The sequence below is a fragment of the Salvelinus fontinalis genome, chromosome 29 (genome assembly GCF_029448725.1).
Source record: "Salvelinus fontinalis isolate EN_2023a chromosome 29, ASM2944872v1, whole genome shotgun sequence".
NCBI lineage: Eukaryota > Metazoa > Chordata > Actinopteri > Salmoniformes > Salmonidae > Salvelinus > Salvelinus fontinalis.
Window position 1 is genome coordinate 41,284,164 of NC_074693.1, and position 24,698 is coordinate 41,308,861.

The 24,698-nt window shown below is 44.5% G+C and overlaps 1 protein-coding gene across 9 annotated transcripts in view; it reads right to left on the minus strand.

The window, feature by feature from the left end:
- Positions 1-24,698, minus strand: part of LOC129827990 (LIM and calponin homology domains-containing protein 1-like) — a 164,612-nt gene that overhangs the window by 64,666 nt on the left and 75,248 nt on the right. For 8 of the 9 annotated variants that reach the window (XM_055889368.1, XM_055889369.1, XM_055889364.1 and 5 more), the window contains exons 4-6: positions 13,555-13,661; positions 10,158-10,188; positions 1,420-1,530 (exon numbers count right to left, since the gene is read on the minus strand). In XM_055889368.1, coding sequence (XP_055745343.1) covers positions 1,420-1,530; positions 10,158-10,188; positions 13,555-13,661 — 249 coding nt within the window. Of the gene's footprint in view, positions 1-1,419; positions 1,531-9,359; positions 9,877-10,157; positions 10,189-13,554; positions 13,662-24,698 lie in introns of those variants that run through there. The other variant, XM_055889372.1, reaches the window with a different exon arrangement.

Sequence of the window (24,698 nt, forward strand, 5' to 3'; positions counted from 1 at the left end):
GTTTACATCATTTGAGTCTTTCACCACTACAGCAGCTAACACATATCACTCTATCTCCTGTATTGCGTACAACATTATTTCATAAATATATTGAATTTCTCTCTCACGTTAAGTCACTGTCGTTATCTTTTGTTAAGTGGAGACGTAGCCCTGTTGTGGTGGATTATAAGGACATCTGGGAAAGCATTCTAGGCTTATTGGTCCTTTCTCATTTGAAGAGAATAGCAGATGGGGATGTCAAATTGCTGGGATGGAATAAATGGCAGAGGAGTGACATCATGCTCTGAATGAGGGGACCGGTAGCTCCAGCTACGTCCCTGTCTGTCCCTCAATGTCTGTCCAAAGCCAAAGTCCAGGTTCTAATATGCCTAACTGACACTGGTTCTGGACAGTGGTGGAAAAAGTACCCAATTTTCATACTTGAGTGCAGGTAAAGATACCTTAATAGAAAATGGCTCAAGTAAAAGTCACCCAGTAAAATATTACTTGATTGAATGTCAAAAAGTTTTTTGGTTTTAAATATACTTTTAAGTATCAAAAGTAAAAGCAAAAGTATAAATAATTTCAAATTCCTTATATTAAGCAAACCACATGGCACAATTTTTTTTAATTTTTTTTATAAATGTACGGATAGCCAGCAGCACACTCCAACACTCAGACATCATTTACAAACAAATAATTTGTGTTCAGTGCGTCAATTTGTGTTCAGTGCGCTAGATCAGAGGCAGTAGGGATGATCAGGGATGTTCTCTTGATAAGTGTGTGAATTTAAACATTTTCCTGTCTTGCTAAACGTTCAAAATGTAACAAGTACTTTTGGGTGTCAGTGAAAACCTATGGAGTAAAAACGACATTATTTTCTTTAGGAATGTAGTGGAGTAAAAGTAGAAGTTGTCAAAAAATATAAATAGTAAAGTAAAGTACAGATACCCCCCAAAAAACACTTAAGTAGTACATTAAAGTATTTTTACTTAAGTACTCTACACCACTGGTTCTGGAAGACCAGTGGAAGGCCTGAGATCATCACTGGACACAGAGAGAGAGAGAGAGAGAGAGATAGAGAGCGCGATAGAAAGAGAGAGAGATTGAGAGAGAGCATTCTCTTCTAGGGATGACTCCGTGATGAGGGGAAGAGAGGAGAGGAGATAAAGGAAGTTGTGAAACAATGAATGCGCCCCGAGGGGAGCTTGCATAATAGCATCCTTATGTCTGCAAAATAAAACATATGCTTTGGTTGGACAGTGCCTTCTCGTCTAATATTCCTAATAGCACAGTCACTTAGCAACTGCGGAAAAAGTATCTAAAATACACAGCCCTTCGAGGAATTGGACCGCCAACCTTAGCACTGCAAGCGACTGAGCCTCCACAAACCCCAGGGTTTATGACATCTCATAGCCTTACGTCCTTCCCTGTACGCACCTTTCGCATCTGTGACAGCAGGCCTTCGAACTCCTTCAGGTCAAGTGTGGGCCCGTTATAGGACGTGCAGCTGTTGGCAGCCCGGCCCAGCCAGTATATGGTAATCAAAACCTGGGGAGGAATTACAACAGGAGGAGGATTTAGAGCCCGTATTTATATTTATAATTTTATTATTTCACCTTTATTTAACCAGGTAGGCTAGTTGAGAACAAGTTCTCATTTGCAACGGCGACCTGGCCAAAATAAAGCAAAGCAGTGTGACACAGACAACAACATGGAGTAAACTATAAACAAGCCAATAACACAATAAACAAGTCAATGACACAGTAGAAAAAGAAAGTGAACCAAGGGCTATATCTGTTCTTAGTTCTGCATTTTTTGAACGGGGCATGCTTATCAAAGATGGTGAGGAAATTACTTTTAAAGAATGACCAGGCATCCTCGACTGACGGGATGAGGTCGATATCCTTCCAGGATACCCGGGCCAGGTCGATTAGAAAGGCCTGCTCGCAGAAGTGTTTTAGGGAGCATTAGACAGTGTTGAGGGGTGGTCGTTTTACCGCGGACCCATACCAGATACAGGCAATGAGAAGTGATCGCTGAGATCCTGATTGAAAACAGCAGAGGTGTATTTGGAGGGCAAGTTGGTCAGGATAATGTCTATGAGGGTGCCCATGTTTACAGATTTAGGGTTGTACCTGGTGGGTTCCTTGATGATTTGTGTGAGATTGAGGGCATCTAGCTTAGATTGTAGGACTGCCGGGGTGTTAAGCATACCCCAGTTTAGGTCACCTAACAGAACGAACTCTGAATCTAGATGGGGGGCAATCAATTTACATATGGTGTCCAGGGCACAGCTGGGTGCTGTGGGGGGTCTATAACAGGCGGCAACAGTGAGAGACTTATTTCTGGAGAGATTCATTTTTAAAATTAGAAGTTCGAACTGTTTGGGTACAGACCTGGAAAGTATGACAGAACTTTGCAGGCTATCTCTGCAGTAGATTGCAACTCCTCCCCCTTTGGCAGCTCTATCGTGACGGAAAATGTTGTAGCTGGGTATGGAAATCTCAGAATTGTTGGTGGCCTTCCTAAGCCAGGATTCAGACACGGTAAGGACATGGCGGAGTGTGCTAAATGCATTGTCTATTAACAAGACAATGCATTAACGTCACACTCTGTAGTTTTCAATTTAATGGCAGTTCATTTCCAATTGACCCGATCACACAGTTGACCAACTTTTGGCAGCACTTTTGGCCTAACCAATTCCCAGTGGTCTCATACTCCATAGCTTGTGCACAAGTTGTGTGTAATTTATGATGCAAGGCTGCTAGCACATGATACATTAGCTAATGTGCTAATTAGCAGAGTTGCTACATATATGCTTTATGGGCACGATGTCCCACACCAAAACCAACTGTTTACTTCCTGAGTAAACCTGGCAAAATGCCATCATGAGCAAAGTTAGCATACTGTAGGCCACGAAATACCTTCCTGACAGCTCTAACGTATACTTCACAACACTAATGCTATCTAACAGTAACACAAGCATTCTCAGCCAACTGAGAACAATCAGAGAATTCCACATTACACACTGTGATAGATGCCAGCTATGGCTCAAAGGCACACTGTAGCCATTAGCTAGTAAAAATATACCACATCTCTATACCATTTCCTCCATTGACTGTTTGTTTGATGTGAAGTCATGGCATACAACCTAAATCACCCTCAATTCCACTTGTCTTTCATTTGTGAGGAGTACAAACAACAGTTTTATCAAAATGGCCACCAACAGGGTTCACTTCCTGTTTTTTTGGTCCACTCTTTTCACTATCATTGGAATTGGCTAGCCATGGGTTTCTGTACAAGCAAGACAAGACCTAGCCATTGTCCTGGCCACAAATCAGGTCAATATGAACACAATGTGAACACACAGCTATATTTCTCTCTCTCTTTACCATTGCCACATGGGTTAGGTTGATTTACTATTCTAGCATAGCCCTAACCCATTCATAGAGGCTAACTACCTTTAGCGTCTATTGACAATAGTGTCTTCTGGCCCGAGGGAGTTTTGTTAAGCGCCCTGCCGCTCATTCTAAACGTTAAAACGCATCGCTTTCAGTACGGTTTTAGAAATATAAGGAGGGTATCTTTCATATCGGAGATGAATCATTTTCAAAAAACAAAAGGTAACATTACGCCACATCTTTATAGGGTTACCATGTTACAATGCTTATTTACGGAAAACAGAAGGAAGACAAGAGGCATACCATACCTGTGCTAATTAGCTACCTGCGTTGCCGAACACCTGTGTATAAACGGAAGACAGACACCACACATGTGTCTTCACTGAAAATACTGTCTGTTCAAACTGTGTTCAAACCTGTGCACAGTAAGTGTATATTTAGTATTTGTGAAATTATTTTGAGGTGATATGAAAGTAGAGGGCTTCACATTTCTAAAATTGTACCGTAATTGAGAATCAATTCACGTTTAGATGGAGTATTTGGCTGTTTTGGCTGCCAGAGCCAATTCACCTCAAAACAGAACATGTAAGGTCCTTGGATTATAAAGGGTAACATTAGGCTCCTTTAGTCCATTTTTGGGCTTGCATAGCCCTGACAGACTAATTCACTATGCCAACCTCATCCGCTATCTATCTCATCTCCCTCTATATAGCTAGGCTATCTCATCTCACTCTATTTAGCAAAGCCACTGTATGAACTCAGCACTCTTGAGATAGGGTGCAGGCCATGCAGCAGGCTGTTAGCCAGCCTGCCAGCTTAGTGGAGTCTGCCACTAGCACAGTCAGTGTAGTCAGCTCAGCTATCCCCATTGAGACCGTGTCTGTGCCTCGACCTAGGTTGGGCAAAACTAAACATGGCGGTGTTCGCCTTAGCAATCTCACTAGGATAAAGACCTTTTCCATTCCTGTTCCATTCCTCCATTCCATTATTGAAAGATATTGCGATATCTCACATCGCAAAATAGGGCTACTTAATGTTAGATCCCTCACTTCCAAGGCAGTTATAGTCAATAAACTAATCACTGATCATAATCTTGATGTGATTGACCAGACTAAAACATGGATTAAGCCTGATGAATTTACTGTGTTAAATGAGGCCTCTCCTCCTGGCTACACTCGTGACCATATCCCTGGCGCATCCCGCAAAGGTGGAGTAATGCTAACATTTACGAGAGCAAATTTCAATTTACAACAAAAATAATGAGCTTCTAGTCATGACATCCTCAAGGTTCCGTTTTGGGACCACTAATGTTTTCGCTATAGATTTTACCTCTTGGTGATGTCATTCGGGAACATAATGTTAACTTTCACTGCTATGCGGACGATACACAGCTGTACATTTTGGTGAAACATGGTGAAGCCCCAAAATTGCCCTTCCTGGAAGCCTGTGTTTCAGACATAAGGAAGTGGATGGCGGCACATTTTTGACTTTTAAAATCGGACAAAACAGATAATTAAAAATAATTAAAAATTTGATGTAATAAAGGTATCTCTAGTCACTTTAAACTATGCCACTTTATATAATGTTTACATACCCTACATTACTCATCTCATATGTATATACTGTACTCTATGCCATCTACTGCATCTTGCCTATGCCGTTCGGACAATCGCTCATCCGTATATTTTTATGTACATATTCTTATTCATTCCTTTACACTTGTGTGTATAAAGGTAGTTGTAGTGAAATTGTTAGATCACTTGTTAGATGTTACTGCATGGTCGGAACTAGAAGCACAAGCATTTCACTACACTCGCATTAACATCTGCTAACCATGTGTATGTGACAAATAAAATTTTGTTTTTACTTGATAGTTCTAGGTCCCAAGGAACAAAGAGATCTTCTGTTGTATCTGACAATTAATCTTGATGGTTGTACAGTCGTCTCAAATAAAACTGTGAAGGACCCCGCCATTAATTTGGACCCTGATCTCTCTTTTGAGGAACATATCAAGACTATTTCAAGGACAACTTTTTTTCCATCTACGTAACATTGAAAAAATCTGAAACTTTCTGTCCAAAAATTATGCAGAAAAGTTAATTCATGCTTTTGTCACATCTAGATTAGACTACTGCAATGCTCTACTTTCCGGCCACCCGGATAAAGCACAAAATACACTTCTGTTAGTGCTAAACATGGCTGCTAGAATCTTGACTAGAACTGAAAAATGTGATCATATTACTCCAGTGCTAGCCTCTCTACAGTGGCTTCCTGTTAAGGCTAGGGCTGATTTAATGGTTTTACTGCTAACCTACAAAGCATTACATGGGCTTGCGCCTACCTATCTTTCCAATTTGGTCCTGCCGTACATACCTACATGTACGCTACGGTCACAAGACACAGGCCTCCTTATTGTCCCTAGAATTTCTAAGCAAACAGCTGGAGGCAGGGCTTTCTCCTATAGAGCTCAATTTTTATGGAATCATCTGCCTATCCATGTGAGACACGCAGATTCGGTCTCGGCCTTTAAGTCTTTATTAAAGACTCATCTCTTCAGTAGGTCCTATGATTAAGTGTAGTCTGGCTCAGGGGTGTGAAGGTGAACAGAAAAGCACTGGAGCGACGAAACACCCTTGCGGTCCCTGCCTGGCCGGCTCCCCTCTCTCCACCGGGATTCTCTGCCTCAAACCCTATTACGGGGGCTGAGTCACTGGCTTACTGGTGCTCTTCCATCCCGTCCCTAGGAGGGGTGCGTCATTTGAGTGTGTCGAGTCACTGACGTGATCTTCCTGTCCGGGTTTGGCGCCCCACTCAGGTTTGTGTCGTGTGGGAGATCTTCGTGGCTTATACTCGGTCTTGTCTCAGGGTAGTAAGTTGGTGGTTGAAGATATCCCTCTAGTTATGTGGGGGCTGTGCTTTGGCAAAGTGGGTTGGGTTATATCCTGCCTCGTTGGCACTGTCCAGGTCTCCCGACCCCTCCTTTCTCAGCCTCCAGTATTTATGCTGCAATAGTTTATGTGTCGGGGGGCTAGGGTCAGTCTGTTATATATGGAGTATTTTGCCTGTCTTATCTGGTGTCGTGTGTGAATTTAATTATGCTCCCTCTAATTCTCTCACCCTCTCCCTCCCCTACTGGAGGACCTGAGCCCTGGGACCATGCCTCAGGACTACCTGACCTGATGACTCCTTGCTGTCCCCTGTTCACCGGACATGCTACCTTGAAGCGGACCTGCCGTTTTTGACTCTCTCTCTCTACCGCACCTGCTGTCTCTGAATGCTCGGCTATGAAAAGCCAACTGACATTTAAAAGCCATTTGACCTGTTGCACCCTCTACAACCATTGTGATTATTATTATTATTATTATTATTATTATTATTATTATTTGACCCTGTTAGTCATCTATGAACGTTTGAACATCTTGGCCATAATCTCAACCCGGCACAGCCAGAAGAGGACTGGCCACCCCTCAGAGCCTGGTTACTCTCTACGTTTCTTCCTATGTTCCTGCCTTTCTAGGGAGTTTTTCCAAGCCACTGTGCTTCTACATCTGCATTGCTTGCTGTTTGGTGTTTTAGGCTGGGTTTCAATATTACACTTTGTGACATCGGCTGATGTAAAAAGCGCTTTATAAATATGTTTGATTGATTGATTGCCTGCTACTGTGGCCATATGGAGATCACGCAGGCTATTTGATGTTCCAATAAAAATCTGACTGATTGGCTGCTTTGTTTTACTATATCAATGTAATCTAAGGATCTAGAGTTTTTTATGTTTGGCATACAGTCATTGGAAGCACACTTTTCAGACATGTACACAATCTAGGCATACCTCACACACATAATGTGCACATCCAAGTACAGCGTTGAGATTGCCTGCAATGACAACAAGCTCAGTCCGATGATGCTGTGACACATCGCTCCAGACCATGACGGACCCTCCACCTCCAAATCGATCCCGCTCCAGAGTACAGGCCTCGGTATAACGCTCATTCCTTCGACGATAAATGTGAATCCAACCATCACCCCTGGTGAGACAAAACCACGACTCGTCAGTGAAGAGCACTTTTTTGCCAGTCTCGTCTGGTCTAGCAACGGTGGTTTGTGCCCATAGGCGACGTTGTTGCCGGTGATGTCTGGTAAGGACCTGCCTTACAACAGGCCTACAAGCCCTCAGTCCAGCCTCTCTCAGCCTATTGAGGACATCTGAGCCCTGATGGAGGTATTGTGCATTCCTGGTGTAACTTGGGCAGCTGTTGCCACCCTGTATCTGTCCCGCAGTTGTGCTGTTCAGATATACCGATCATGTGCAGGCGTTGTTAAACGTGGTCTGCCACGGCGAGGACGATCAGCTGTCCGTCCTGTCTCCCTGTAGCTCTGTCTTAGGCGTCTCACAATACGGACATTACAAATGATTGCCCTGGTCACATCTGCAGTCCTCCTGCCTCCTTGTTGTGAGGAAGGGTACCCGAAACATTCCTGCAGCACTGGACGTCCCCAAGAACACAGTAGCCTCCATCATTCTGAAATGGAAGAAGTTTGGAACCACTAAGACTCATCCTAAAGCTGGCCAAACTGAGCAATCGGGGGAGAAGGGCCTTGGTCAGGGAGGTGACCAAGAACCCGATGGTCACCCTGGCAGAGCTCTAGAGTCCTCTGTGGAGATGGGAGAAACTTATAGAAGGATAACCATCTCTGCAGGACTCCACCAATCAGGCCTTTATGGTCGAGTGGCCAGACGGAAGCCAGTCTTCAGTAAAAGGCACATGACAGACACTTGGAGTTTGCCAAAAGGCACCTAAAGACTCTAAGACCATGAGAAACAAGATTCTCTGGTCTGATGCAACTAAGATTGAACTCTGGCCTGAATGCCAAACGTCACGTCTGGAGGAAACCTGGTGAAGCATGGTGGTGGCAGCGTCATTCTGTGGGGATGTTTTTCAGCGTCAGGGATTGGGAGACTATTCAGGATCGAGGCAAAGATGAACGGAGCAAAGTACTGAGAGGTCCTTGATGAAAACTATGTTATACATTTTTTACTTCCTGTTTCAGGAATTGATTTCACTGAGTACTGCCCCTATATATAGTGGCTTTGGGACAAGTCTCTGAGTGGCCCGGCCAAAGACTGAACTTGAACCAGATCAAACATCTCTGGAGAGACCTGTAAATCGCTGTGTAGCAACACTCCCCATCCAACCTGAAAGAGCTTGAGAGGATCTGCAGAGAAGATTGGGAGAAACTCCCCAAATACAGGTGTGCCAAGTTTGTAGAATCATAACCACAAAGACTCGAGGCTGCAAAAGGTGTTTCAACGAATTACTGCGTAAAGGGTCTGAATACTTATAAAAATAAAAAACTGAAATATCACATTTACAAGTTAGCAAAAAATTCTAAACCTGCTTTTGCTTTGTCATTATGGGGTATGGTGTGTAGATTGATGAGGGGGAAAAAAACGATTTAATCAATTTTAGAATAAGGCTGTAACCTAACAAAATGTGGAAAAAGTCAACGGGTATGAATACTTTCCAAAGGCACTTTAAGTACATTTTAGCAATTACATTTACTTTTGATACTTAAGTATATTCTAAACCAATTACTTTTAGACTTTTACTCAAGGAGTATTTTACTGTGTGACTTTTACTTGAGTCATTTTCTATTAAGTTATCTTTACTTTTACTCAAGTATGACAATTGGGTACTTTTTTCACCACTGCTTTACAGTGCTTGTTTTCTCTGATGTGTTTTACTGGACCAGACAAAATGTGTTCCTTCCCGATGGGAAAATAACCTCTTTGTGTCACAAGCACACACACATACACACGTGTGCACACAACATTCGCACAAGAGCACACATGCTTGCATGAGCACTCGCATGCACAAGCATGCACAAACACCAACTTCACCCAGCAGCAGCTACAGAACCAAAACACCAAACAATATTTATAATAAAACATACCTACAACATAAACAAAATAGATACCTTACTGTTTACGTATGCATCAGTTTAACATTGCATAAGGCCAGCAGAATTCCCTCCAGTCCCGCATGATAGTCCCTTTTCCTAGCCGAGTCAGAGCTGCATTTACAAAACGGTCCAAAAATACTTCTCCACCTATCTTCTCAGTCTGATGGTGCTCGGAGTCTGAGCAAAAATATGAATAATTGAATACTGCTGCTGCAGTTTGCAACAACGAAAAGACTACAGTCGACACTAGCACTAGGCTAGCTCCCTCTAGAGCTGTTGTGAGTTCATGGGACGTTCTGATGCAGTGCAGACGGAGTCTAATGTAGCGTTTCAATGTCCCTGTGCTAAAACAGCTAAAACAGCTCGGTCAGCTGTGGAGCTAGAGCTGGAGACGGCCTACAGAGTACACTATATCTAGCCAAGTCAAGCAGAGAGCTCCCATTGCTCACACCGCAGAGAATGACAACAGCACTATGCTAGCTCGCTAGCTCCTCTTAGAGCAGCAGAGACAGGAGATAGATGGAGAGTGAGAGAGTGAGGGAGTGTGTGTGTGTGTGAGAGAGAGAGAGAGAGAGAGAGAGAGAGAGAGAGACGGTAATGGGATGGACTGACTGAGGGAGAGGGAGACCTTACCGATGATGAAGAGAAAGGAGCGACAGAGAAATAAAGAATGACAGAAATAGAGAGAACACAGACAGAGAGGCAGACGGACAAAGCGACAGAGAGAGAGACCAACCCATGCATGCGAGCGTACATAGCATAAACATATATTTACCGGACAAACAAAATACACAATATAGAGGTGACACTTACATTCGTCAGCTTCCTGCTGGAGTCGGCAACCCTGCCGGGAAGAGAGAGAGACGAGGCTGATCATAGGTTCCAGGTCAGAGAGCTGTCAAACCAGCTGCATTCCTCGCTCTCAGAGAAATAAATCGATAACAACAACACAGTAGTCACAGTGTGGAATGACACACAGATGCAGTTGTGGAAAGCCCCCATCTGGGCTGAGAGAGAAGAAGGAGGAGGGAGAAAGTGAGAGTGGGAGTGGGAGGGAGAGATGGAGGGAGAGCGAGGGAGAGAGAAGAAGGAGGAGGGAGAAAGTGAAAGTGGGAGTGGGCGGGAGAGATGGAGGGAGAGAGAGGGAGAGAGAAGAAGGAGGGAGAAAGTGAGAGTGGGCGGGAGGGATGGAGGGAGAGAGAGAAGAAGGAGGGAGAAAGTGAAAGTGGGAATGGGAGGGAGAGATGGAGGGAGAAAGAGAGGGAGGGAGGAGCAACAGAGGCAGAGAGAGAGAGCGTGCGAGAGAGACAGAGAGAGAGAGAGAGAGAAAGAGAGAGAGAGAGAGAAGGGGGGAAGTAGAGAGGGACAAGGGGAGAGAGAGTGGTTGAAAGAGAGAAAATAATGGTGTTTGATCTCCAAACTCTCCAGCCTGATTGCCGTTGCTGCAAGGCAAGGTTGTTTGGATGTTTGTCTAGTGTTCAAGAGGCTCCAGGCAACAGCAGGGCAAAGACGGAGAGGCCAGAGTGCCTTTCAATCACACACACACACACACACACACATTCAATTCTTATTTCATTTTCTTTTTCTGACACACAGATGGACGTGAGCACAGCCACGGAGACAGACAGAGACATGCACACGGAGAGCGACGTTTGCCTTTCTTTCTCTCGCTAACATATTTGTCATCAAACTAAATAAACATGAAACCAGATGTCAGTTTCAGAATGGTTAGAGACTGAATTATAGCTACAGGTTCTGTGTTTGTCTGGCACGTGAGTGTGAGTGCATGACTTTGCGTGTGTGTGCCTGTGCGCGTGCGCCTCCGTCTGTGTGCGTATCGTGCACGTTCGTGAAGGAACACGTGCGTGCGCTGATCTAAGCCTACACGTGATACTTTACTCACACACTAGTCAGCAGAGGTCATAGGTCAACCTTGTTGGCTTGTTCAGCTCCCACACGCGGGTCCTTGTCGTAATGATCTGCGCAGGTCACCCAGGGGTTAAGAGTGTTATGCAGCTAACTCCCACATGAGTGGGATTATTACCAAACTGTCAATCAAATGACTCATGTCCAGATCGTTAGTAGGTGGACGCGTAATCACGTGAGGGATGAAACGTTTCCATTGAGTTACACGTCAATATGCCTGTTCATACCTAACCCTTATTTTACCAGGTTGGCTGAGAACACATTCTCTTCAATGACCTAGGGAAGAATTGCAGGGGAAAGAACAGGGCTTGAATGAGCCAATTGGAAGCCTAGGATGATTTGGTAGACACCAAGGATAACACCCCATACTCTTGCGACAAGTGCCATGGGATCATGTAGATTCACTAATCCTTATACTATATGAATCAGTTCAGGCTTGGATGTTTTGAGGTGGAGGTGATTTGTCGATCAGGTATTCTGTGCAGCACCTAGCCCTGTCAGATCCTCCTTCAGGGGTTCAAAAGCCAGATCTCTCCAATTATCAACAGAAAGGCTCTATAGCAACTACAAGATATTTGGAAGATTTTCTGTTTGTTCCCATTTCTGGCCAATTTGATAGAGAGACATGTAAAGGGGATCCTTTTTCCTTTACATGACCTCCCCTTGAGAGGAACACGATTGGTTGGCAACGTAATACTCATTTCTGATCCAACAGAAAAGGGGGAAGAGAGATTGAGAGAGAGAGAGAGAGAGAGACAGCGAGAGAGAGAGAGACAGCGAGACAACGAGAGAAAGAAATAGATAGAGAGATACTTCATATAGAGCAAAAGAAAGTTCAAAAGAAAGAACGTGAAATAGGGGGGTTGAAACCAAAAGGCCAGGGGTCAAGTCAGTCTCAGCATTAGTTTCTCCATCTCCCTCTCCAACTTCCCTCTTTTCCAACAGAAGGTCCCTGTGTCATTTCACCTTCCTCCCCTCTTTATCTCCTTCCTCTCCTCTCGCTTGACTAAATTAACAGAGAGCCAGGTCTGTTTTCTCTACCACGCTACCTTGCTTACTTACATAACCACATCTAAAGCCTGCCTGAGAAAGAAGGCAATAAAGATTCCACTAGGTAATAGATCACTGCATGTGATCTCACCTTTACTCCCTCCCTCTCTCTGTTTTCCCTCTCTCTCTCACTCTCTCTTTCTTACTCTCTCTATCTCACTCTCTCTTGCTGTTGCTCTCTCTCGCTCTCTCCCCTTCGATGATCTCTCTTCCCTCTCACTCTCACTTGCCCTCTCTCTTTCTCCCCACCCCCCTCTTTCGCTCTCTCCACCTGTCACTTATCTTGGAAATGGATCTGTTTCCATCGGCAGATGGAACAGAAGACATACTTCAGGCCTTAGCACATTGTGTGGAGCGGTGTCTCTTTATGCACCCCCGTCCTAATCTGTTTTCTAGATAAGAAAACACCTGCCTGAGCACTGGGCAGAGTCACAGGAGAAAAGGGTAGAGCTACACACAAAATCTAAGGGACGGTAACAAGGTCATGTAAGTCAATGCAAGGATGCATAGCCATCAACATTAGAACAGGGTCAATTCAAATGCAATGCACCTGGTTTGGAGCCAAGCAAATGCACAGGCATCAGTGAAAGGGTGGACGCACACACATTTGCACGCGTGCACAAAAACACCTTCACGCACACACACACAGTGTGACTAGTGTGTAAAGCTTAAAGTATTCCCTTGGCCCACACCTGAACTCTTCATGGAATCATATGTCATGACAGAACCAGTCAAGCCATCCCCGAGACCTGCTAAGTTTGACATTGCCCTGTCACAAAGTGAAGAAACTCTCTCTCTACCTCTCTTCTTCTCTCTCTCCTTCCCAATCTCTTTATTGACTGACTGACAGAGCAGCCCTGGCACAAGGAGAGTTGGGGGGGGGGGGAAACACCCACTCACCTAGCAACAGCTACAATGTCACAATCTCCTGTCAAGTGACGTTGCATACAAGGAGAGCCACATTTCTTTGCTTTGACACTAATTACTGTACTGTTGACATAAGAGCGACACAGAGATGTAGAAAGACAAGCAAATGCACACATGGATGAGAATACATAAAACACATGAATGAAAATACAAAGACATAGAGGCAAACAGCTAGACAGACACAGAAAGAACAACTGTCCAACCACCCTACTGACCTACGGACAGTGAGTCGGCCAGCCAATCAGCCAGCTAGCCTTTCAGCCATCCAGCCAGTCAGGGAAGCAAGTGTGTGTGTGTGATGTCTTACTTGGCTTTGGGGCGTGTCGAGGTGTCCTGCAGGTCCCCGGGGTCAAACAGCTGAGAGCCCTTCAGTCCCAGCTCCTCACAGCCACGCAGGAACACACTCAGGTTGTCCTGTGGAGAGAGGGCACATGCACACACACATGCACACACACACACAGTTATAATAGGGCACATACTGACTTTTACTCAGAGAAAGGTGAATACACTCCTCTTGTGGATAAAGGGAGAAATACATTGAGATTGTGCCCCATCACGGACACACACAAGCAAACATGCACACAGGCACGCACACACACACACACGCTCACACTCACACGCACACCCCAGAAAGAGGAAAACAGTCCCCTCAGAGGCAGGAATATGTTCCCGACATGGTTTGTCCGTCGCAGGTTGCTAGTTCAACAACTCTTGCTTTCTCACAACTGTCATGACGTTGGGTTGGGGGTACAACCGACTTGCTTCTTGAATTATCCTCACCCTTTTTTCCCCTGGTTTATCTCTCGTCGAGTCTCTTTCTCCCTCCGATTTTTACTCACAAACTTTCACTCTCTTTTTTCCTTCCCTATCTATTTGCAACTTTGTCTTTCACCCTCTCTCTCTGTTTCCTCTTTCCCTATCTGCTTGTTCTTTCTCTTTCTCCGTCTTCTATACAGAGCTTGCCAGGTGTCCGACAGTCCTTTGTTCAGTTGGTAAAACCTGACCCTGCTAAGGCTCCTGTTCCCTTCTGGTCTTCAGTTCCCAGCCTCTCTCACTCTCTTCTCTCTCATTCTCCCTCTTTCTCGCACAAACACACACACACACACACACAGAGCTGGATTTTCTCACGTTCCAGAGCCTTTCTCAATGTGGTAAATTACCACCCCCCCCCTCCCTCTGGCTTCCTGTATGTTTGGGAGAGTGCCATCTCTGCTACCCTGGAGAGGAGTCCCCACCCACACCCGTACCGAAAAAAAACAGCCTCCTGGTAAACAGTTGGGGCAAACCTTTGGCAAATGTTTCGCAATTTTGCAGCAAGCTCATATTTTCACATGCAAATAATATTTTGGGGCAAACTGTTGCGGTAAATTTGCGGCAACTTGTTAAGATCTGGCAAACAATTCTGGGAACTTATGGTGAACATTCTGTTTTTTGGTGACTGTGTGTTAACAACATTGAAATGTTGCATCTAAATAAACCAAATCACATCACTTTAAATGACCTTACTTCTCAGAGAATAAACACACACACACACACAATGAGGTCGTGGATGGATATCGCTCTGCCAGCAGGATACGTAAGAGACAATCAGCAAGAGAGTAAAAAAAATGTTTTGACAAATATAGCACAATTGGTAGTTTCTTCAAGGATATTAACTTCTCCCAAATCAGCATCGCATTCACACACTGATGAAAAATATTCATATACATTTAAAAAATCTGCACGTTTTTGCTCTAACTGCCAGGTAACTGTCAAAATGAAGGAAACACTTAAGTAAATGAGGGCTATGGTGGCACTGTTATGGTGTGGGGTGCCTTCTCCCTGCATGGTTAAGGTCCACTCAACCCCTTAGAGGGCAAGTTAAACGGCAATAGATACACAGCAATCCTGAGTGATCGCCTTCAACCCATGACGAATCGTTTCAACCCTGGTGGGAGTGGTCTCTTCCAGGATGACAACGCCCCCCATCCACAGGGCACGAGTGGCCACTGAATGGTTTGATGAGCATGAAAACGATGTGAACCATATGCCGTGGTCGTCTCAGTCACTTATGGGAGATTCTGGAGCGGCGCCCGAGACTGTGTTTTCCACCACCATCAATAAAACACCAAATGATGAAGGGATTTCTCGTGGAATAATGATATCGCATCCCTAGTTCATAGATTCCAGACACTTGTAGAAGCTATACCAAGGTGCATTGAAGCCCTTTTGGCAGCTTGTGGTGGCCCAACGCCTTATGTTGGTGTTTCCTTTATTTTGGCAGTTACCTGTATATATCTATATATTTCTGGTTATGTGTAAATATGTTCTGATATGGGAAAATGAGGTTGTTTCCATGTAGAGAAATCCATATCCTGAAATCCAAGAATTAACTTCACCAAGCACACTACAAAAAAAAAACTTCAGAGAAAATTCCTAACTATTTTCTCACAACTGGGGAAGCCTGACTGGCAATGCATCACCAATTCAGAATCTGCTTTGAGTTTGCAAATGACTCACCAATCATTGACTGAAATGAAGTAAATACAGCGGGCCTACCATTGGACAGAGACTTCCCAATTACCACAGCTGAATTACACAGCTTAAAAAGCCTGTTGTAGGGATAGCTGAATCTGATGTTGGCAGGGGGAAGAAGAAAGAAAGAAGAGGAGGATGGAAAGGGTTTAGGAGGGCAATCAAGACCAGTTAAATACATACGGGAGGAGGCCAAACTAAATCTAGTTAAGTCCAGTGGAATCCAGTTAGCCACAGAGATCTGGCACAATATGGTGGGCTTAAAAAGGATGGTTTTATTATAAAGTGGCGGCTGGGTGGAGAGGAGACATTGTGAAATCACACTTTCATGCTTTTCACTTTCTTATCGTGAGTAACAGATCGGTCACGCTTTGTAATGCCTGCATTGCTTAGAAATGCTAAGCTAATCGATTATAAAGGGCCTGTTCAATAAGTGTGTGGTTACGCATTCATTTGGGTTGGTTTAGTTTACTATGTGAGAATAAGGGGACACAATGACTTAAAGATAGACTCAGCAAAGCACAGAGTGAAGAGTAATGGTCGGTCAATTTACACAACAAATAAGAGCGTTGTAGCGCGATGCTAAACCTCTCTGCTCTTCTGGTACTGTATACCACGTTGTAGCAGCATGAAGCGAACCCGTGTCCACATGTGCAGATACTCTGTGTGGCTATGTGAGAGTAAAGTCTTGCATCGCACGCTCATCGCAATATCTGCGGTGCTACAGCTTGTAATCGAACCACTGTCTGTAGGGACGCCACGAGCACTGAGATGCAGTCCCTTAGACCGCTGCGCCACTCGGGAGCCCCATGTTGACAGAGAGGTATGGTAGGTGTTTCTTTCCACGACATAGGGAGCCAAAGTAGTCCAGAATGTGGGAAATATTCCTGTTGACACGGTTACGGGTGTATTTGGTACATAGTACAGTAGCTGCTATTCATTATAGTACAAAGATGTGGTCTACTACAGATTTTCAAAGGACACAAGATATAACTTGTCACATTTTTTCTTCTTTAAGCAAACCTAAGCTACTACAGTAGAACAGCAATGCTAAATATAAACATATTTCACAATTATAAACTGGGTGGTTCGGGCCCTGAATGCTGATTGGCTGACAGACGTGGTATATCAGACTGTATACCACAGGTATGACACAACATGTATTTTTACTGCCCTTATTACGTTGGTAGCCAGTTTATAAGGCACTTAGGGGGTTTGTGGTATATGGCCAATATACCACAGCTAAGGGCTCCGCATTGCATCGTGCGTAAGAACAGCCTCTAACCGTGGTATATTGGCCATATACCACACCCCCTAGGACCATATTGCTTTAATATACTCATGCAGAAACATATATTTAAGTCAGCAAAGAAATGATTTGACCATAAAGGAGTCAGATAATAAGACCCCCCCCATTTCCTTAAACATTTCACTTCCCCCCCTTAAGTATTTGATGTTTGCAAACATTAATACATTTCCAATGCCTTTTCAGATTGTAACATCCTTTTCAAGTTGCATTTTTCCTGCATCCAACAAGATGACCACAGTTGATCTGGGCCATGGTTAGTTGATGTACTGTTTTCAGTTGATCTGGGTCATGGTTAGTTGGAAGTCACAACTGAAGGGCAGAACATGATTACCTTGGTGTAACTAAATGTAAATAATGAACGTGTGGTTATATACAAATAAGGTGGCAGTAAAATAGTTGCTGTATGCCTGGCGGGTAACGCTCCGCGCCACTGTGTGTGTTCACACCGTGCAGGAGCTCCAAGCAGCAGACCTGCTCACGGTATGTTGGGGGCCGCAGGGTAATACACAGCCCTTTTCGTAGCTATCTACCCCATCCACTCCGAAGCTTTCCTGTTAAATCCAGTAGTCAGTAACAACAAACCAAGAACAGCAAATAAACTGGAGGAAGAGGAGAAAAAAGGAGAAAAACTCAAACAATAGTTCCAGACAACACACGCAAACCATCTCACTCCACACTGCCGCTGCTCCCAAACCAAACAACCAAACTCCTCCCTTTTTTCCTCTCTTCCGACGAACAAGTCGCTTGACAACAAGTCGCCCGAGGCCAACAATAACAGAAACGCAAAAAAAAACACTCGGACAGAGGACCAGACTGAGTAAATATTAGCGAGTGCGAAAGAGAAGTCGACAAGGGTGTGTGTGCGTGCGTGTACTGTACATGTATGTGTCTAGGGGAAATCACTTGACACATCCATGTCCTGCACATGTGCATTTGTGTTTAGGCGTTTGAACCGTGTGTGCATGTACGGGTGTGTGTCACTGGCAGAGGAAACGGGGTGGAGTCCGCAGCTGAGATGATTGACGCTGACGTCTACGTCAACACGAACAGTGCCCCAGCCACTGCCCTCCTCTTCCCACCCCTCCATCCTCCTACCCCCACCTCAGACACAAAACAATGGACGACGGCCCAAGAAAACCCACACAATAACACACACAGACTTAAAGAGACATCCGCAGAGAATTCCAATCCAGCGGTTTTAAAACATTCTTTCCCCAACAGACTTAAAACAGTAAAAAACTATTCAGAGCGAATTGATATAAAGAATGAAGTACTTAGACATTAAACATGTTCCTTCCTCTGAAATGAGCCATTGGAATAGTTGTAATGACTCAGATCATATTTGATTGCGGTGCTGGATGCAGTCAATATCTTTCTGGCATAATCTGACTCCAGATGCTTGTAGGGGGGAAGTAAAACAGTGTTCACACCTAGCCTATAAAGTATCCAGGGGAAAGGCGTTCACAGATTAAGCCGAGGGAAATGGGTGTCTCACAGATTTGTTTCAGATTCCAACCTCGCAGACTCGCAGCCAAGGATAACACTCAAATAATCAGGGGAGAGTCGTGTTAAAGTCACACACAAGTGACTTCTTATCGTAAGTCAAGATTCTGACTGACTAGGCAGTGCCGTGACTGGGGTTTTGCAATTATACAGTGGCATGCACACATCCATTGTTTATCAGGTTCTGTGTAATGTTACGCTGGAACTAATAGTCAGTTAAGAACAAATTCTTATTTACAATGACGGCCTACCCCGGCCAAACCCTCCCCTAACGACGCTGGGCCAATTGTGCGCAGCCCTATTGGGACTCCCAATCACCTGTCGTCCAGGGAGGTAGTGCGGCTTGCTAACCCTTGCTAACCCTGCTAACCCTTCCTAACGCCTTGGACCAGAGCAAACCAGCCAACTTGCTAAACATCCGGCGCTCCACTCTGTTCCCCATCCACCATCCGCCCTGATTACACAACAGGGAATTCCACGGAGAACCATTTTCCCATTAGGCTGTAACAGGAAAAGGAAGGAAGGGGGAGTGCCTGGTCTGGTCTGCGTTTTATTATGATGGCTGAGATAACAGCAGGCCTCTTGTTTACGCCTTTCTCACCTCAGCAATCACACTAAAACTCCCCCACAGGCCAGTGTGTGCATGTGTGTTTGTGTGTGTATTCTTGTTGATGATTTGGTGCCTAGCATTGCTCTGGTATGGAATACTTGAGCCTGTGTAGATTGTGTAAGTGCAACTATAAGGTCTCTCTGTTGCGTGGAAGACCATGCGGGAAAACAGCCATAGGGTCTCACTGTAATCCACAGACCTGTGTGTGAGAGCAGCGATATGGTTTTACTACTGTTGACAACACAATTAGGGTGTGAGAAGTGAACAAACATGGGGTTCTGCTTTGGATACGTAAGTCCAAGCCTGGACACAACTGTTATGTACAGTTGTTTTTAAAACTTGTTTTTCAACCACTCCACAAATTTCTTGTGAACAAACTATAGTTTTGGCAAGTCGGTTAGGACATCTACTTTGTGCATGACACAAGTCATTTTTTCAACAATTGTTTACAGACAGATTATTTCACTTATAATTCACTGCATCACAATTCCAGTGGGTCAGAAGTTTACATACACTAAGTACCTTTAAACAGCTTGGAAAATTCCAGAAAATTTATTTCAAGGCCTACCTTCAAACTCAGTGCCTTTTTGCTTGACATTATGGGAAAATCTAAAGAAATCAGCCAAGACTTCAGATTTTTTTTTGAAGACCTTCACAAGTCTGGTTCATCCTTTTGGAGCAATTTCCAAATGCCTGAAGGTACCCCGTTCATCTGTACAAACAATAGTACGCAAGTATAAACACCATGGGACCACGCAGCCGTCATACCGCTCAGGAAGGAGACGCGTTCTGTCTCCTAGAGATGAACGTACTTTGGTGCGAAAAGTGCAATTCAATCCCAGAACAACAGCAAAGGACCTTGTGAAGATGCTGGAGGAAACAGGTACAGAAGTATCTATATCCACAGTAAAACGAGTCCTATATCGACATACCCTGAAAGGCCGCTCAGCAAGGAAGAAGCCACTGCTCCAAAACCGCCATAAAAAAGCCAGACTGCAGTTTGCAAATGCACATGAGGACAAAGATCGTACTTTTTGGAGCAGTGTCCTCTGGTCTGATGAAACAAAAATAGAACTGTTGGCCATAATGACCATCTTTATGTTTGGAGGAAAAAGGGGGAGGCTTGCAAGCTGAAGAACACCATCCCAACTGTGAAGCACTGGGGTGGCAGTATCATGTTGTGGTGGTGCTTTTCTGCAGGAGCACTTCACAAAATAGATGGCATCATGAGGGAGGACAATTATGTGGATATATTGAAGCAACATCTCAAGACATCAGTCAGAAAGTTAAAGCTTGGTCGCAAATGGGTCTTCCAAATGGACAATGAACCCAAGCATACTTCCAAAGTTGTGGCTAAATTACTTAAGGACAACAAAGTCAAGGTATTGGAGTGGCCATCACAAAGCCATCACTGACCTCAATCCTATAGAACATTTGTAGGCAGAACTGAAAGTGTGTGCGGGCAAGGAGGCCTACAAACCTGACTCAGTTACACCAGCTCTGTCAGGAGAAATGGGCCAAAATTCACCCAACTTATTGTGGGAAGCTTGTGGAAGGCTACCCAAAATGTTTGACCCAAGTTAAAAACAATTTAAAGGCAATGCTACCAAATACTAATTGAGTGTATGTGTACTTCTGACCCCCTGGGAATGTGATGAAAGAAATAAAAGCTGAAATAAATCATTCTCTCTACTATTATTCTGACATTTCACATTCTTAAAATAAAGTGGTGATCCTAACTGACCTAAGACAGGGCATTTTTTACTAGGATCAAATGTCAGGAATTGTGAAAAACTGAGTTTAAATGTATTTGGCTAAGGTGTATGTAAACTTCCGACTTCAACTGTAGAAGTGTGCATGCGAGCAGAGCTGTATGGTTTCACTAGTGTACACAAAGCTAGGTGTGGATATCATGCAATACTGAAGCATGCATGAGAGCACCAGCTGTTCCGGACGACTGTGTGATCACTCTCTCCGTAGGAACTACACCCTCAGGTTCGATCCCAGCCGGCCGTGACCGGGAACACCATGGGGCGGCGCACAATTGGCCAAGCATCGTCCGGGTTAGGGGAGGGTTTGGCCGGGTCGATTTCTTTGGCTCATCATGGTCCAGTAACTCCTTGTGGCGTGCCCGGGCGCCTACAAGCTTCCTCAAGTTGTCAGTTGGACGGGGTTTCCTACGACACATTGGTGCAGCTGGCTTCTGGGTTAAGAAGCAGCACGGCTTGGCAGGTCATGACGCATGGCTCTCAACGTTCGCCTCTCCCGAGTCCGTTGGGGAGTTGCAGCGATGAAACAAGATCGATACTGCCAATTAGATATCACAAAAAAGGGAATTCAACTTGAGTTACCCAATGAGAGGGAGCGGCTCTAAATTAGCCTACAACGTCACTTCCTGGAGTAGCTTAAACTACGCATGTTATGACCACATGTAAACTTTAATTTGGCTTCAATGTGCTATTGACTCTTCATATAGGAATGAATGGTGCCAAGTGATCGATGGCTTTGTCCATTCATACAGTATATACAGTAATTGGCCGGTGCCCACTCATGCACGCATCAAAAGCTTGCTAAAGGTATACTAATGCCCCATTTCTCCTCCCACTCACAAGCTTCTTGTTAATGTCCCTTGTTGGTGGAGGACCTGTGTGTAGATGGATCATTGATAACCCTTATAATCCTTTAAAAGACTGACTCGATACCCACCCCAGACGAACTGTTCCCTCGGGTCATGTAGACAGAAATCATTAGACAAAGAGAGAGAGAGGGAGACTGACTTTTGCTGCTCGTAGATATTGAGGTAGATATCTTCTCTTAAAAAAGACTGAGTGAGAGAAAGAAAGAAAGAGAAAGAGAGAAACGAGATAGAGCGACTGACATCGCGCAGCATAAACTTTTACCGCGAGCAGTAAGAATTGAGGCGATAACTCTTTTGCTTTGAAACTTTAACAAGATAATAAGATAATCCAATGTTATTGTAGTGGGAGGGATTGTAAAAAAAAAAGAAAAAGAAAGGGTTGTTAAGAATACAGGAGTGTAATTACCGGGTTTGTTAAAGCCAGGGGACACTAGTTGGCGGCAATTAGAGACGCCTGCAGATAAGAGAGTAAGGAGAGAGAGAGAGAAGCTGGGCCAAACCAAACTTCCTTCAACACAGTTTAACACTTCTGCTCCTTGCCAATGATGCATGGATTTCTCTTTCTCTCTCTCTCAATCTCTCTCTCTCTCTATCGCTCTCTCTCTCTCTCTCTCTCCAGTGATGATCTCAGGCCTTCCACTGGTCTTCCAGAACCAGTGGTGTAAACTACTTAAGTAAAAATAGCTGTTGAGTCTTCCTGGCCTCTGCAATGTTTCTCTCTCTATATGCTGTATATCTTCCGTTCAGCTGCTGAGCTCCCCTCTCTTTCATACTGTCTCTGCTTATCTCTTTCTCGATCTCATTCAGCTGCGGTTCATCTTTTCTCCTCTGTCCTTCATGCCTTCTGCACTCTTTCCATTACCCTTCAGTCTTAACCAACCACGAGCACAGTCAAAGACAACACAAGGCCATTTTGTCTTATAGCCACAACAACCTCAACGAGTTTCCCTCAGATGCTATGTTCCCCCACTCATGGTTAAGGTTAGGATTTGGGGTGGGAAAGCTGATCCTAGATTTCCCGTAGAGAAGCTAGCCAATAAAACCGACTGCTCTATAACCTCCCTTGCTTTCTCTCAACCAAAGCCCATTCGAAGCCAAGTGGGAACTAAGCAAGAAACTCTAGGTAAGCTTTCCCGGAGACCAACAGGGACTGCATTGATGTCATGAGCGAATGGGGGGGGGGGGGGGGGGGGGGCATATCAAACAACGCCCTCTGAGACAACATGAGGTGGAACTATTAGAGGGCCAGAGCCACTGTACTGTATGAGACGGAAGGAAGGAAGTACACAGGCTGACCTTTCACCTCTCTGCTTCTCCATTAACTCTCAAAGAGGCCTCGTTGTTTGCCCCTCAGCCTTGGTCCTGAAGGAACCCTGTGTGTGCTAGTTCATGCCAGTCCAGTCCTTGGTTCATTATGAAAGGCCTAAATCTCACAATAGTGACACATTTGGTCAAGTCTTTGACGAATTTACAAAAGCCCAAAATCTCATAGTAGTGACAAATCTAGTCAAGATATACAAGGGCTACTAAAGTGTTACATTTGTTGCCTGGTAGCAATAATTCACCAAGACCAAAGTGTCGAGCAGAGGTAGTGTGGAAAGTCATAACATTGTGGTTATGATTTCACACCATGAAATGGGGCTCGTCTCGCAGCATTGCCAGCAATCACACACTCATTTTACATTTTACACCAGTACATCTGAGCCTGGCTAACCAGTTGTCTTCATTCAGCGAATCAAAGCAGACCCAAACCAAGCCAAAACACCCCAGAGGATTGAGAGAGAGAGAGAGATAGAGAGATAGAGAGAGAGAGAGAGAGAAAGAGAGACAGAGAGAGAGAGAGAAGAGAGAGAGAAGAGAGAGAGAGAGAGAAGAGAGAGAGAAGAGAGAGAGAGAGAGACAGAGAGAGAGAGAGAGAGAGACAGAGAGAGAGAGAGATAGAGATAGAGATAGAGAGAGAGAAAGAGAGAGAGAGATACAGAGAGAGGGAGAGAGAGAAAGAGAGACAGAGAGAGGGAGAGAGAGAAGAGAGAGAGAAGAGAGAGAGAGAGAGAGACAGAGAGAGTAGAGAGAGAGAAGAGAGAGAGAAGAGAGCGAGAGAGAGAGCGAGAGCGAGAGAGAGAGACAGAGAGAGACAGAGACACAGAGAGAGAGACAGAGAGAGAGACAGAGAGAGAGAGAGAGAGACAGAGGGAAAGAGAGAGAGAGAGAGCGCTGAAGAATCATTAAGAGAAGAGAACAAGAGTGCAAAAAAGAGATGTGAAAGGCTTTGGCGTAGGAGAGACCAACTCTAACGCACTACATAAAAAATAAAAAATGAGGCAGATCTCTTGAAGTTTCATTCCTTTCCTCTCCTTTGATATCCAACTCTACACATCCGACAGTGAAATGAGGAGCTGGATGTATTTCCACAAGATTCTTGAAAGACATGCTGCAATTAGTTGCGGGGAGACTCTTTTATATCCTTTTGGTTGGAGGGGTACACCCCTTCTGTCTCCTGGTATGTGGAGTACAATAATATGTACACTCTGAGGCTGAACACAGTTCAGACACAGTTGAAGATACAGGCCAACGCCAACGACGTGGCCTCAAGATGTGAAATGGCACCATACGTAAAGGCCTAGGGTACACAAACAAACACATGCGTATGCATGAACGCACACACACATGCAAACTAAGAAACATAGACACACACAAACATACACACGCACATGCATTTACTAACACTAAAACACACACTAAAACACACACACACATTAACACAGACACACACAGAGTTGCTAATTGAATACTGCTGTGATGTTTACACCTTTGTTCCCAGCTGTTTGACAGACAGAGCTTGAGTCTTCTTACAGCCTGGGAATTGATGCGTTACCT